Consider the following 17,240-nt stretch of genomic DNA (forward strand, 5'->3'; position numbering starts at 1 on the left):
ACTATCATACTAAATAGAGTATTCCTACTCTTCTTCCCAAAATGTTCAGGGAAGCAGACCCTGTTACCAATGATCTAAAGAATGAAGGAAATGCACAAAATATTGTGCACACAAAATATTGTGCACACAAAATATTTACATTGTAGCAAAACAGTAGAACCTAACATTGACTGCTCCATCTAATTTAATCCAAAAGGTAACTATAATTACACCACCACCTTCTCATTTTCTGCTTTCTTTTTCGCTATTGTTCCTAGCATTATTGACTTCTCAATGGAGGTAGGTAAAAAAGTAGAGGAATCCCTGTGGGTTTCTAAGGTCATGTGGTCAGCATGCCTATGTGCCCAGGCACACAGAATGCTGTTACCTTTCCACCAAAGTGGTACTTATTTATCTACTCACATTTGCAAGCTTTTGATCTGCTAGGTTGGCAGGAGCTGGGGCAAAGACATGCCTTGTGTGGTGCTCAGTTCTTGAACCTGGGCTGCCTGCTTTCCAGCTGACAAGCCCAGCATCTTAACTGCTGAGCCACTTTGCTGCCACTCAACAGAAGTAGATCTTTCCATAAAGTGTCCAAAGTATGATAATTTGAACCCGGGTCATTTGTGTTTTAGATGGATGTTCTGGATTAATTTGTTTATGATGCATTTCTTTGTTTTCTTGGTTTTCCATGGTGTTCTCAGGAGTATTTCTCCAAGACTAGTTCATAAGTGCCAATACTCTTTTAAATCTTATTTCTATAAAAGTTCAACTATTGCTACAATAGCTATCACAGAGAAAAGTGCTTTCTGTCTAATTCTGGGAGGGTACTTGAATTTTTTTTTCCAAAATCTTCATTGCTAATCTATCAAATGTTAACATGTTTCTCTATGGTTTCTTTATTGTTGATAGGTGATCCAGAATAATAGAATTATTTACCATTCCATTTGTCATTGTAACTTCATTGTAATTATCTGTTGTTCATTGTAAATTCTAAATCTAGTAGTATGTGTTATTATTAATATAGTCTTGTTTAATCTTACTGCCATGCTCCTTACCTTTCATTAATAGAGATTCCAAATCATTTTTTTCTTCAGCTATCAGACTAATGTCATCAACACAACACAGGTTATTAGTACTTTAATTTTAAGCCTAGAGCTTTTTTTTTTAAATATAGTTTATTAATTTTTACAATTAAAACCAGTCACAATACATACACAAATAAGCAAAAGAAAGAAGGAAAGAAAAGAAAGAAAAGAGAAGAGGAAGAGAGGGAAAGAATTTTAAGAAAAGAAAGAAAGAAAGAGGTTACAGGATTAAAAGTATTCTTATTTTAACAGTTTGCAAGATCTTCTTTTGTTTTCATCACCTTAACTTGTGTCATATAACCACACCTGTTTTTAACTTATATCGCTACCTCGTTGTTATGTATTGATACTTTTCTTTTATGCCTTATAATATATTATTTATCTTTGGTCAATCCAATTATACCAACAATTCCAGCTGTCATAGTATAGTGAAGTGTCTTTGTTTTTTAGCGCCAAAGTCAATTTATCCATTTCTGCGCATTTTGAGATTTTTTCAATAATCATTTCTTCTGATGGAATTTGGTGTTGTTTCCAATGTTGAGTGAAGGCTAATCTGGCCGCTGTTAAAATGTGTATTGTTATGTATTTGGTTTTTTTGGAAATTTGCTTATCAAAAATCCCTAGTAGGAAGGACTCTGGTTTGTATTCGATCTGCTCTTTGGTGATTTCTTCCAACCAAGTTTTGATTTTCTTCCAATGCTTTTGGGTTTCTGCACAGGACCACCACATATGGAAAAAGGTTCCTTCTTTTTCCTACACTTCCAGCAATGCGGACTCATGTTGGGGTGCATCTTCGCTAACCTCGAAGGGGGGAGATGCCATCTATAAAACATTTTATAAAGATTTTCCTTGTATGCTGCCGATTTGGTAATCTTATTGTTTCTGCCCCAAACTTTCTCCCATTCCGCTAATGTGATGCTGCGCCCTACGTTCTTACTCCAAGCAATCATATTTCCTTTTACGATTTCTTCTTCTAGTTCTGTTTCTAATAAGTAGTTATAAAATTTTGTTATGTTTTTTTTTATTTGATCCTAATAAAATTTTATCTAACTGTTGCAGTTTGTTATTAATTCCGAATTCTTTTTTGTCTTGTTTATATCTGCTTTGAATCTGAAGATAAACCCATTGATCAATTTTATGTCCTTGCTCTTGAAGATCCAGCCTCGGTTTCAGATTTCCTTGTGGGTCTAATAAGTCTTTATATTTAATCATTTTGGTAAGCTCCAAATTGTTTGGGTGAATCATTGCCTCCATTGTTGAAATCCATACTGGTACTTTTGTATAATGTTTTTTCCTTATTTTCCTCCAAATTGTTAATAGTGCGTCTCTAATTAAATGTCTATGGAAATATTTTTGACTGGTTTTCCCTACGTCCCATAGAAAGGCGTGCCACCCCCTTTGTAAATCATGGCCTTCTAGAAATAGTATTCTTTTATTGGTTAAACTCACCCAATCCTTCAACCAAACTAATGAGGTGGCCATATGGTATAACTCCCAGTTTGGAAATGCTAACCCTCCCCTGCTCTTCATATCCTGCATTGCTTTTACATTTATTCTGGGTTTTTCCCTTGCCAAATAAATTTCAGGGTTGTTCTATTGAGTTCTTCAAAAACTTTTTATGTAATTTAATTGGGATCATTTGGAATAAATACAAAAATTTAGGGAGAATATTCATTTTAATAGTAGCAATTCGGCCTAGTAGTGAAATTTGAAGTTTCCCCCACGTTTCTAAATCTTTCTTTACCTGATGTATCAGTTTATCATAATTGCTTTCTTTAAGTGTCTTACAGTGTGGGGTTAGCCAAATTCCTAAATATTTCACTTTCTTTGTCACTTGTATCTGCATTATTTCTTCTAGTTCTATTTTCTGTTTTTCTGTTAGGTTTTTGGTCATTAATTTGGTTTTTTTTTTTGTTTATTTTAAGTCCCGCTACTGCTCCAAATTTCTCTAATTCACTCATCAATTTTGGTCCCCTGTCTTTTGGTTCTTCAAGGAAGAAAATCATGTCGTCCGCAAACGCTTGCAATTTATATTCCTCTTTCTTAACTGTTAATCCCTTTATATCTGAATTCCGCCTAATTCGTGTTAATAATGTCTCTAATGCTAATATGAAGAGCAGGGGAGAGAGTGGGCAACCCTGTCTCACTCCTTTTTCTATCTTTATTGGGCGGGTGCATTCCCATTCACTATTATATTAGCTTGTTGTGTGTCATATATAGTTGTTATAATATTTTCAAATTTGGTACCCAGATTCAAATTATAAATTTTTTGAATTAAAAATTGCCAATTCAAATTATCGAAAGCTTTTTCTGCATCTAGAAACATAAGTGCTACTTGTCTCTCTGGGTGGGCTTCATAAAATTCTAGTACGTCTAATACTATTCTTAGATTATTCTTTATTTGCCTAGTTGGAAGGAATCCATTTTGATCTTCATGTATATACAAGTTTAGCAATCTTTTTAATCTGTTTGCTATAATAGAAGTGAATATTTTATAATCAGTATTTAAGAGTGAAATCGGCCTGTAATTGTTTATATATCTGGGATCTGTATCCTCCTTCGGGATCAGCGAGATCAGTGCCCCCCTCCATGAGTCCGGCATCCTAGCTGCTAGTAAAACGTCATTAAAAACTTCCACCATAAGTGGTCCGATTTGATCTGCTAGGCGATAGCAGATCAAGCCTAGAGCTTTAATAGTACAACAAAGCAGGCCTCTGTTATAGCAAAGTATTCGGCCTTATTATATGATGAACATTGGCTGAATACATTTTAAGTATTATCATCTATGACTGAAAATATTAAGGTATCCAAAACACGGAGCATACTTAGAGTTTGTGATAATAATTAGAGTTGCCTTATTGGTAAGATAGGCAGCATATAAATTTAATAAATACATGAATAAAAATAATTTTTGCATATGGGGATTTTGGGGGGAAAGGGTTGTCTTGGGAAGGAAGGAAAGGAAGGAAGGAAGGAAGGAAGGAAGGAAGGAAGGAAGGAAGGAAGGAAGGAAGGAAGGAAGGAAGGAAGGAAGGAAGGAAGGAAGGTTGGTTTATCATGAAGACTGGTGTTTGAATATGTTTGAAACTGTAAATCCCTCATTTCCCAGTCAGCTAAAAAGTAAAAAGCTAATTAAGAGCCACTGAATCATTTCTTGTTTCCTGGTGATAGATGTTTTTCATTTTGATCCTTAATATTACTGTGTATATCTTCCAGGGATAATTCTATAATTCCCTAGATCTTGATGTACTCACTGTCTTCCCTATCTTCTACAAGCCTTAAAGTTGAATACAAAATGGACAATATTCTGAAAAATTGTACATGGTCTAAATATATATTGATACTTAATCCTAAATGAGGTCAATCAGATTCCTTCCAAATTACAAATAGTATTTAGTAAATCTAATTGTATATAATGTAATAAAGTATAACATTTGATTCAATAATCATTCTCATATCATCTTTTTTTTTAAAGAAGATTTATGCTTATGAAATATTTTTTTAAAAAGGAATATAATCTAGACCAAATAAAACATCTGATCTGTTAAGTAAGATTTTGCTATGCACAGAAAGACATATTTGTTTCATTTAAAATTAAGCATCTGTTCAGAAAGAAACGTAATACTAAACTTCATGGCTAAAAAATTACATTTCTTATAGGAAGGAGATTTGCTTAGCAATATAACATGTGAATGGATGCACATGTGTCATTTCATTATATGTAAATATTTCAGAATAAAGAATTGCAAACTTTTTTTCATGGTACTTTTTGCATCTCCCAGTACATAAAAAATAACAAGAATGTTTATGATGTTTATGTATTTATTTGAGTAATTATTCCAGGATTTTCTTTTTTTATATTAACAATTAACAATTTTTAAGTAACTGAAAAAGAACTAATATTAGGAACTGAAGCATGATGAAGATTGGAAATGAACACAAGAAGGCATCTGGCAGAAAGGAGTTAAACTGACTAAGCCAGTCATATATTTTACTTGTCTTAAACGTACTTTGAAAATGGACAAAGATCCCTAATATAGAATGATAGGGATTGCCAGTATGACACTTTTAGAAGATTATGAAAAACCATTAAAGATGCATCTCTTACCTGACATTATAGAATTTGAAGGCATGGAAGACAACAAAAGTGAGATTACCAAAATACAAAAGACAAACTGAGAAAAGGATCTGGACATGAAACAGCTGTTACAAGAAATTCTGGATGATGCCTCTTTATGGGATTCGCAAAATAGGCTGGCGAAGGCAAGTTTGAATGGAAAAAGACCAATGACAGATTAAATCTGTGATGCCACTGTAATGATTTAAAAGTCAAGATTGTGATGTACAAAAAGAAGGAATATAAAGTTGGACAATTGCATCAGGAATAAATTATTTCTCTGATACTTCTAAAGGCCTTTTTTGCTGAACCAGAATGGAAAAGATGATGATTTGTGGATTTTGCTTAGGTAAAAGTTAGGCTTATGGAAAGAAGTTTTTTTTTTTAATTTGTAATTGTAAAAAAGAGTAAAAAGTTACTATGTTAGTTTATGCTCAGTGTAGTGACAGTTGGAAGCCACTTCTTTATTATTGTCTTTGTTTCTTTTTTATTTTCTCCTCTTATTTTCCTTTTATCGCCTGTGTCTTCTGAACTTCAAATTTACTTTTTGTAGTTTAATGTGTATTATTTACTATGTTTACTAAAAACATATATTAAAAATATTAAAAAACAAAAACAAAAAACTCATATAGGTTTGCTAGCTGCAAGTTATTTTCATTTTTCAAGACCAAGAAATGTGATTACTTATTCAATATTCAAATGTCTTCAATTTATATAGTTTAAAAAGTTTTAAAATTTTCAACCCTTTATTATTTAATATAGGACTTATTACTAATTTATTTTTATTACTGTACATTAAATAAGTAAATTAATTAATTAGTTAATTAGATAATTAGTCACTTGGGATTTTTTTAAGATTGATTGGCTGTCCAACTTGTATGCTGATTTAAACAGCATCCATGAATAAAAGCCAAAGTACAATAATATTCAAATTAAAATGTAAGTCAATAACATTGACAAAAACTAGCAAACAAAATGAAATATCAATCATATAGAATTGGACCTATCAATAGATATGCAATCTCCCAAAGATGGTTTTATCTATCATACATACCCAATGCATACCCAAAGCTTTTTAAAGCTTTCTGAATGTCAGAGTGTGGGAACTATGATTCTTTGTTCTTTGTGTACGTGCTAGGACAACGGAGCCTTCTGGTAGTTGGCTGGAACACGAAGCAAGGAGCAAAGACAAATTGTTGCCATTTCTTAACCAGAACTGTAGCAAACTTAAACTCTGCAGCCTTGTATGCTTTATGCGAATGATCAGTGCATGTTGTGTGATGTAATGCATTTGTGATAGGACATTAACAAAATTGCTACGTTAACAAGATTGCTTCTAATAAAAGAGGGTTTTGGAGTTCTCTCTGCGCTCTCATCCCAAGACAACTTTGCGAAGTGTCTTCTTTTCATGAGAGACCACCACAACTGGTGACCCCGATGTGATCTACTCAAAAGAGATACGTCTTTGGCACACCCATTCTCATCGTCTGGAATAGACTTGGTGCACCTCATCCGCTTGAATCGCTGGCGACAACGGATCCCTCGTGAGTATGGGTGGTAGATTCTCTAAGGAGCAGGCAGCTCACATTCAGGAAATCAGAGAATTGACCAAACGAAATTTTTTTACCTTTAAAAAGGGGGGCTCCCTTCATGCCCCCCTCCCAAAAACCTCTATTGAGGAACTCCTAGAATACATTTGGCAACACTGCCCTTTTTATCCGGTTAAAGGCAGTATCAAAACTACAGTATGGAAGGAGATTGGAAAATACCTTCATGCAAGTCCTAGGGCCCCTTCTTCTATATTAATTGCTTGGAGGGTGGTTTTTGAGGCTCTCTCCTCTCTAGAGCAACCCCTACTGGGCCCCCTTTCTGGACCCCCTCCCTATGTGAATCCTGCTGTACAACTCTTGCCCCCTGCTGTGGCACCTGTGTCTCTTAAACCGACTGCCCGCCTGGAGGCAAATGAGGTTGGTAAACCTCCTCCCCCTTCTCCTGACCCCCCCTCACCCAATCCCTCTTCTTCTCTTGTTCTCCCTTCTGTGCCTTCCTCTCCTGCCTTACCCCCTCCTATGGGCGCAGTTCATGCTGCCATCGCTGCAGGAGTTAGAACTGGTGAGTTAGATCACTCTGACTGCCCATCGGCGTTCCCGTTAGTTTATGCACAGAACGCGCAGGGACAAAACGTCCCACACTGGGAACCCATCCCTGTTCAATCAATCAAGGATATCAAACAAGCTGTACAAATGTATGGTATTCAGGCTCCATTTACGATGGGATTATTTAGAATGATGGCTAACGCCCATATAATGATCCCAGCTGATTGGCATAGCCTTTTTCATATGACTCTAACAGGGACTCAATTTGTTGTATGGCAATCGGAGTTTCTCCATCATTGTCGCCTATTGGCAGCTCAAAATCCGAATCTTACTGCAAATGAACTGGCAGGAGAGAGTGCCTTTGCTGCTCCCGCAGCTCAATATAATAGCCCTATTAATGCTCTTAACCTTTCTGCACAAGCCGCTCTGCTTGCTCTCTCTCGCTTGGATGACCCTCATACCTCCGCACAATCTTTTGCAAAAATTCTACAAAATTCTAATGAACCCTATGCCAATTTTATTGAACGCCTCCAAATGGCCCTACAAAGGCAAATTACAAATGAGGCGGCTCGGCAGGAAATTCTTCTTAAATTGGCATATGAGAACGCTAATGCAGACTGTAAAACCTTGCTTACTCCCTTGATTAATTCTCCAGATGCCACTCTAGCCCAATTCCTACAAGCCTGCAGGGTGGTGGGAACACACCAATACACTTCCGAAATGATGGCTGCAGCTATCACCAGAGGTAATAAGCCATCTGGTAATTGTTACAATTGTGGGGAGCCTGGCCATTTTAAATCACAATGTCGAGCCCCCAGCGGGGTGGCAGCAAAGCCCTCCGCCAGTAGAGATGTTCGACCAAAACAGTCTGCCCGAAATGTAAGAAAGGCTATCATTGGGCTAATCAATGTCAATCAAAAACTGAACCCTCGGGAAACGAGTAGAGGGGCCGGCAGCTAGCCCCTCCCCCAAGGCTGCCCATATACCATCCACTGTGTATGAATTATCAGTGGAAGAAGATGTGCTCATATCCTTTCCCCATCTACCACTCTCTGTCGGCGCACAGCTTCCTCCTTCTGTCTCCTTCTCTTCCGATAAAACTGCTCTTATACAATCTCATCCTCATGCCCTCCTCAAAGGAATCTCTGTGGTTCCCGATCTGCTTTATCCTTCCTCAAAACTCTCAGCCATTAACATTTCTGTGCTATCCACTCTTCCAACAAAGTTACAAAAGGGTGATGTGGTAGCAAAAATGATCATGGTACCGCAACTTCCCTCTGATGTGCTTGCCCTCACTAGATCTATCACCGAAACTAAGCCCACACTCTTGGCTTTAATCAAGGGTCGCCGGTTCACCGGTCTTCTGGACTCTGGTGCTGACGTCTCGGTGATACGCTCTGACGAGTGGCCTACAGACTGGGAAACAGAGACCTCCCCATCGGTAAGAGGTGTAGGAGGGATTCAAATGGCTCGCATCAGTAAGTTTTGGTTCCCTGTGACTTCTGAAAACCTCACAGGGACTGCACAAATAAAGCCCGTCATCCTCCCCCTTCACACGAATTTGTGGGGGAGGGACTTGCTCTCTCAATTTGGTGCTAAATTGCAGCTAGAGTGACTCACCCTTTTCCCCTTCGCTTGACCTTAAGCACGGACATTCCTGTTTGGGTTGATCAATGGCCATTGCCAGCAAATAAATTGCTTGCATTGCAGCAATTAAAGCCGCATCTGCTGCTACTATTCTATCCGCTTTCTCTCTTTCTCCCTTAACCCCTTGGGACAATCATAACTATTTTTATCAAAATAAAAGGGCTCTTATGAAGGAATTCCAAATCACCACCCAAGAGGCTGCTGCAATTATTCAACAATGCCCTACTTGCAGCAAGCAAGCCCCTGCCCTACCAATGGGAGTAAATCCCAGAGGCTTAAAAGCCTGCCAAATTTGGCAAATGGATGTAACCCAGTATGTGCCTTTTGCACCATGGAAATATATCCATGTTTCAGTGGACACATACTCAGGGTTCATCATGGCCTCCCCGCAAAGAGGAGAGACCACAAAACATGTCATTAACCACTGCATCCGGTCATTTGCATGCCTGGGAAAGCCCTTGGAATTAAAAACTGATAATGGCCCCGCCTATACTAATACCAACTTTGCTACCTTTTGTAAACAATGGGGCATTTTGCACAAATTTGGCATTCCATACAATTCTCAAGGGCAGGCCATAGTAGAAAGAGCCAATCTGACCCTAAAGAATGCTGTTGACAAAGTTCAAAACTCGATGGGGAAACTTACCCCAGGGCTACCCACGCTGCAAAACAAGCTTAACTTGTGCTTATTTACACTGAATTTCCTGAATGAATCTGGCACACCTGCTTCTTCTGCTGCCTCTCGACACTTTTGCTCTCCATCCAAGGATGCTCCTAGACCTCCAGTCTACTTTCGACAGTTGCCAGATCCCACATGGCATGAGCCAGCTGAACTTATAACCTGGAGACAAGGGTACGCAGCTGTTTCCTACAACAACGCCACCACCTGGGTCCCTGGACGACAAGTGAGTTTTCTACCCAAACCAGCCTTGCCTACATCAGCATCATGAAGCTGCCCACTGCATTCATCATTTGCGTCCTGGGTTTCCACATCGTTCCTGCTGATACGACAGCCACCCCATCCTCCTGCGACGCCTGCATCAAAACTACTTGCAGCGGAACGAAAACCCAATCCACCCTGATCTATCATACCTTGAAGCCTGAGTGCAACTCCACAACGGTCTCCCCTTGTCTGCATAACAACACTCAATATGCGCGATGTTACACTGCTGAAGGCATTCAGTGCTATGAGCCCAAGGCAGTGGGACCCATTACAGCATCCCTATATGTTTATGCATACAAAGGTGGCTCCAGTTCTGATCTTGCAGGAATGTTCTCTACCAGTCAAACAAAAAATGGGTACATAACCCATAATGTCACTCGGGGGGGGGGGGGTACCAACACCTCAGTATGCTTTGATGCTTGCCTTGCCATCAGCAAAGGTCAAGGTCCTAACAACGCTGCAGGAGTTACCTGCGGCTCACACAGCTGGCAGAGATCTTATCTACAGGAAAAGAAATATCTCTTTCAAAAGGTGTCCGGGACTAACGTGGGGGCCACCACTGTTTACAACTACTGGTACACCCCACCTATTGACTCTGCTCAAGTAAGAGGCCCTCAAAATATTAATATCACTGTTAAATCAAGCTCTACTTCATGTACCACTGACAAATGTAATCCCATTTGCTTGTACACTCACTTACCTGAATCTAAGGGGGTACAATATCGTTTTTTAGGTCTTGATTTTAGAGACATGTTTGGATCCTGGTTCCCAAAATTGCCTGGTTTGCAAGCTATTGTGGCGCTCATTGGTATGATTGCTGCGGGATGTGTTGTATTGCCTTGTGTATTACCCATCTTTGTACGCACTATTTCTAACAGTTTATCCCTCTTGGCTGAGAAAAAAGCCACTGCGCAGGTAATGGCTCTCTGGAATCAACAAATAACTAACACATATGAACCACTGCCATCCGAAAATGAGATAGGCGGACAAGATGTTTGTGATGGTTGAAAAAGTCACGAACGCCGTGGATAACATCAGCATGCATAGCACTCTTGCCTACGGGCCTGACAAAGACTGATGTTGGGACTAAAACACTCCCTGTCTCTTAAAAAGGAAAAACAGGGGAGATGTGGGAACTATGATTCTTTGTTCTTTGTGTACGTGCTAGGACAACGGAGCCTTCTGGTAGTTGGTTGGAACACGAAGCAAGGAGCAAAGACAAATTGTTGCCATTTCTTAACCAGAACTGTAGCAAACTTAAACTCTGCAGCCTTGTATGCTTTATGCGAATGATCAGTGCATGTTGTGTGATGTAATGCATTTGTGATAGGACATTAACAAAATTGCTACGTTAACAAGATTGCTTCTAATAAAAGAGGGTTTTGGAGTTCTCTCTGCGCTCTCTTCCCAAGACAACTTTGCAAAGTGTCTTCTTTTCATGAGAGACCACCACATCAGAGAAGAAATGTTACAAAGGGTAGACACTGCAATAGAGTTGACACTACTTCCAGTCCAACCAGATGACATTTCTTTAGGAAGGGAACTCCAGCATGCCTACCTTGTTAAAGGGTTGGACTGGGAAAGTAACAGAAAATGCCATGTAGGAAATATACCTGAGAGCTTAGTCATTCCACTGCATTCTTAACCAATCACAGCTTCCTGATTCAAGGGTAACCCCTCTAATGTATTTTAATAGTTGAACCAAATATGCCTAAATCAGCTCTCAATTCAGGAATAAACGTAATTGGCACATAAACTAGAATAATGCCAAGCCCTTCCTGGCTAATACTTCTCAAGCAGGAGTTGAGCATTAATGACATTCCCAAACTGCTCACCATCCTCACCAAATTCTAAATATGACAGAAGCAGAGTATCTCTCAATTCATGGATGTGAGGATCCCAAATATCCAGCACTTATCCATTTATATATCCATTCAAATATCTACTTAACTAGAATTGAGTCAAAGTCTGTTCTTACTCTCTATGCCCCTATAACTTAGTAAGATGGGGAAGAATATTCTTTCTTACACCAGCTGAGTTTGTGCTCAAGGTGGGACTAGAACTTACAGTTTCCTGATCTTTCGCCTGATGCAACACACCAAAGTAGCTTTCTTTAGTGATACTTTAGTGTATCTTCAGAAATACTCAATAACTGTTATTTTTAAAATATGCAAGGAAAAGCAACTTTGAATGCTGGATCCCACATTGATACTATGCATTAATATAGTTATACAATATGTAGAACAATTATAAATGATCCCATAGTGCACAACTACAGTTATAAAATGAATGGATCTCAAAAACCTGGAAGATACTGGGTTAGTCTGTGATACCTGAGTTAGCATTTCCCTGAGGACTTATATTGTACATATTGTATATATTAATATCTTTATCCCCAATATACATACAGTCAAGGAGGTGTATATTTGATTAAGATAACGAAGTCAAATCTGCCCAAATCAAACCATTATAGTTTCATTATTGAAAGTTATGGACTTAATCTACCATGCTGGTGCAGTGTGGGTTGGTACATGGATATATTTATAAGGCATCTTGTCCCTTACAGGACACTGGTTCTTAGATCGAGTTAAGAGTTAGAATTGGAGATATATTAATTTAAATTATCATGTGCATTGTACCATTGTATGAACTAGAGCAGGAGCGTCTAACTGGTAACACATGGGCTGGATGCATTACATGCAGGCCAGGCTCACTTTAGGTCTGCAAAGGGAAAAATGTCGCAAAATGTCACATGACAGTATTGTGACGCTGCAGGTTTGGCACCCATGAACTAGAGGAAAAGAAGGAGTCACAGGCAATTCAACATTTGCTAGGACAGTTTCCATGTGGATTAAAATATTGAGGATTATTTTTTTTGTGAAAGCGGAGATATAATAAACCACAAATACTAATGGATTTGATAACATGATTTCTAAAATAATATAAAGAAAATATCTATTGTACACATATAAACAATATAAACTATAAACTATAAAGAAACAATACATTTTATTATTTTGACTGCAGCAGACCTATCCATTCAAACAAACATTGTAAGGTTTAATGTTGAGCTCATCACATTTTCTTTATATGTACACACTCAAGAAACACAAAAGTAAAAACAAAGCAAAAAAAATAAAATTGTTTAATGAAAATATAAAATAAAATTTAAAACAAGTTGTAGTTTCCTATAGCATTATCCAAATTCCACTCATAAAATGGGCTTCTATTTTGATATATATATTTGGCATTCTTAATTAATTCTACCTAATCCCTGAATGAAATGACATATGAGTGGACTGCAGAGGCTGCTGCTGTATGAATATCACTCAGACTTATCTACAACATAAATGGAAGGACTCCTGAAAGCATCAAATAATATAATGAAACTGGAGATACAAAAGGTAACTTTTGTGTTATATTTCTGCAATATATGCCACTAAGCAGCAGACAAGTAATAAACTTGTGAATTTAACACCACCTGCTTTTTTAAAAAAAAGACAAGAAAGTCTCCTTGTTAATATAGAATCAAGGTGTCATTTAACGTATTATTGGAACTATCCCATTTTAAGTCGAGTTCACATGGCAAACCATCAGCAATATTAACAATTAAGGTTAAGAATCCAACTTTCATATTGCAGTTGATTTACTGGAATTTTTCAAAATAAATGCAAAAATAACACTGAATGTATATTTATCCACAAAACAATAAAGGACATTAAAACATTCATAGATATTATATTCTGTGTTTCCAAGTCTTCAATGACATTTTTCATTCTCAGGCTTCACCATGATTAATGTTGCGCTAGAACCAATTTTAACAATGGTTTCACTAAAATAATACATTCTTTGCTATATTCCTATAACATTATAGCCTAGTTGACCATGCACACTACACCAAAATATGATTAATCTGCTATATGGAAACAGCCCTTATAGTTTGTTAACAAGTAAATGTATTGAACAGTTGTGATTTATTCATCAAACACAGTTGAACCAAGATACCATGTTGAATGAATCTAGTCTACAAATTAAGCCACAGGTTATCTTCCCTAATAACTCTATAGAATGAAAGGGAGCTTAACATCTTATCCTGTAAATAAAAACCTACTGAAAAATAAATAAAAGCTGGGGGGGGGGGATCAGAAACATACTATGTAATATAACCTTAACCTTAAGTATGGAAGAATATTCAGTATGCAAAGATTACTGTTTGCCAAGTAAATAGCTAACATAAAATATGAACTACGACCTTTGCATAAGTGCATACAATATGTACATTATATATTGTAGAATAATTATAAAAGTATTTACTATTATCGTGATAACATATTTCTATGCTATCACAAAGTGTCTCAGCATTAAAAAGAGCAACCACGGGTTACAATATCAAAACACTGATATGATGTGATTTAGCAGATTATATTATAAATGATTAAAAGTTGAAACACTACCTGAAGAAAGTAACAAAAAATTGCACCAGATCCATGATGGTGTTGTGCTGTGAAAACGCAATCTGAAGAGACAGAGAAAGAAATGTGAAATAATGTTAAGGCCAATTCCACTAAGAACGTTATAAACAGAAATATTCTGTGTAACCTATGATACAAATCTTCTTATAAAATCAAATTATTGTCCTTAATATTCATTAGCCTGACACATCTATAATATATAACATTTTAGTTAGATGCTCAGCCCATTCATCTGCCTTGTATAAAGTCTGAAACACTAGATTAACAGATAGATACATTTGGAAATATGAAGTCAGTAATGATTTCTAGACACCAGTGCATCAAATTCCTGAAGTATCAGAAGAGATGGCACATTGTTAATGATATTTACTTTTCCCAAAAGGAAACTGTGATACCTTTCTTCTAGTTGCTCTTCCAAAAGATGATGTGTCCAACAATATTTCATGAATCTGACCATGTGGAAGGTGGTAGGTACAGAATTAATCACAGCTCTTGAATACAAGGAGATGAACTCAGTATTTTCATAACAAGAGAAAAAAGAACTTTCTGGTTGATCAAGTAAAACTTGTAAAAATAGAAGACAACATAGGTAGTTCAAGGTTGAATTAAGTCTTTGATAGTGTAACAGCTTGCTTGAAGATAATTTATTATCCAACTAGTAACATCAACAGAATGAGTAAGAAAGGCATTTGTTTCCTATTTAGTAATTTACCTTGCCAATTTTCATGGGAATATTTTCTCCTTGGTAGTGCCTTGATTAGGGTATTGTTTTTTGCTTGATTGGCTGTCTGATGTTAATATCTGCTTATCTGTAGGTTGGCTATTGGAGAGAATGTGTTCTGGTCTTTTTATGTCCTAAGCTTTTTATTGTCTGTTGTGAATAGTGTGTAAATGTGGTTTAACTCTGGGTCTATTGATGCTGATTGGTAAATGGATATATTATGGTGGTAAGGAAATACATTAAGCAGAAGAATAGCAATACCAACATTGTGAAATATCATGCCATATTGCCATCTAACTAAAGTGAGGCTTGGATCTTCACTAAATCATAGAATAATTAACTCCACTTTTAATATTATCTATTTCAAAAAATATTTAGGATTTTTATTATTGTTGTTGTATATCAGCATATTCTGTCCCCAAGGTCAACCTTGTTTAGGGTTTTATAGTACATATGAAGAATTTTCAGTAATTATACTTCCAAATACCATGCCCACAAGTATTTTATAAGGGAAGCATATTTTCCCTTAAATCTGATGGCCTCTGTGGACTTAACAAAAGCTTAGCTCTTGTTAATTAACATTACAGCCATATGTCATGTATACTCACATTGCTTTTTTTTTTTTTTGCTATGTCACCATATTTTCTTTCCTGCCCTCAGAATATTCAGAAATTAATACAATTTTAAGATTAAAATGCTGTCTGTTGAAATGGTATGCCTTCTAGTATGTACTTTATTATGGTAGTTATTTTTTATTCCTATTAGTGGTTTTACTGAAATAGACAATAAATATATTTCCATGATTTTAATTTACATGATGAATAGTATATGTCTCTAGAAGCTATGAACAATATACAGTAATCTTCAACTCTCACTAATAAATTGGCAATAATTTATTTTACATGAAACCTTGAAGTCTATATAAACATTTTAAGAACTACTATATGGGTGGCAATAAATTTGAATGTAAGCCAAAGTACATAAATAAGAAATAAGAAACAAATACAATCTAATTAAATACCCAGTTTAATTGCAGCATACGCTGAAAATAAATATATTCTAATAGCATTATTTCTTTTTCAAATCTGTACACTTATCTTCAAACAGTGATTGTAAGGGAAAAGTCTATGGTGGCAAAAAATCAGAAGACTGATAATGGGTTTGACATTAGTCATCACAAATAACAACATAGAAAGATATCATAGATTAACTTCTGCAATGAACAATGGAAAATTCATAAGCAGAAATAAGATTGATGAATCTTTATCTCCATATACTAATTATTTATCAATACTGACCATATTGGTGTTTATCATCCTTTATTTGATCCTTTATTGGACCGCTTGGGTTCTTTCCTCCATAGTATTCTTGTGTTTCTATACATATTTCTCTCTATATATATTTCTCTCTCTATTTGTTTTCTTAAGTTTTCGCGGGTACTTACATGTATGGTATTCAGCTTTGTTCGGGTATTTTCCCACATCATTATAGTTGTGCTTTTAAAGTTGTGGCAACGTTTCGGCAGAATCTCATCTGCCATCATCAGGCTTCTGTATTGTGTTCGTCTGTCTGTGTTCTCTCTCTCTCTCTATATATATATATTTCTATATTTCTCTCTCTCTCTCTCTCTTTCTCTCTCTCTAGTTTTCGCGGGTACTTAGATTCTGAGATTTTCGCGGGTACTTAGATTCTGAGATTCTGCCAAAATGTTGCTACAACTTTAAAAGCACAACTACAATGACGTGGGAAAATACCCGAACAAAGATAGATAGATAGATAGATAGATAGATAGATAGATAGATAGATAGATAGATAGATAGATAGATAGATATTCTTAAGTTTTCACGGGTATTTATATGTATGATATTCAGCTTTGTTCGGGTATTTTCAGCTTTGTTCGGGCAACGGTTGGTGTGTATTTTCTTCTGTATATGGTGTGTCCTAGTGTGCCATCTGTTTTTTTGTAGATTAATACATCTAGGAATGGTAGTTGTTTGTTTGTTTCCATTTCCATGGTGAATTTGATTTTGGGGTGTGTGCTGTTTAGGTGTTAGGCTTTCTTTTCCATGGGGCCAAATCACAAATGTGTCATCAATATATGTATGTATGTGTGTGTGTGTGTATGTATGTATGTGTGTGTGTGTGTATGTATGTATGTATATATATATATATATGGA

At 36.6% G+C, this 17,240-nt stretch overlaps 1 protein-coding gene across 4 annotated transcripts in view; it reads right to left on the reverse strand.

Moving 5' to 3' along the window:
• The window catches only part of ATRNL1 (attractin like 1), a 497,977-nt gene that overhangs the window by 294,011 nt on the left and 186,726 nt on the right, over positions 1–17,240 (reverse strand). For all 4 annotated transcript variants that reach the window (XM_026704834.2, XM_087932664.1, XM_087932666.1 and 1 more), the window contains exon 25: positions 14,325–14,386. In XM_026704834.2, the coding sequence (XP_026560619.2) occupies positions 14,325–14,386 (62 nt within the window). The remainder of the gene's footprint in view (positions 1–14,324; positions 14,387–17,240) is intronic.

The sequence above is a fragment of the Pseudonaja textilis genome, chromosome 4 (genome assembly GCF_049901715.1).
Source record: "Pseudonaja textilis isolate UNSWEBS1 chromosome 4, rPseTex1.2, whole genome shotgun sequence".
Classification (NCBI taxonomy): Eukaryota; Metazoa; Chordata; class Lepidosauria; order Squamata; family Elapidae; genus Pseudonaja; species Pseudonaja textilis.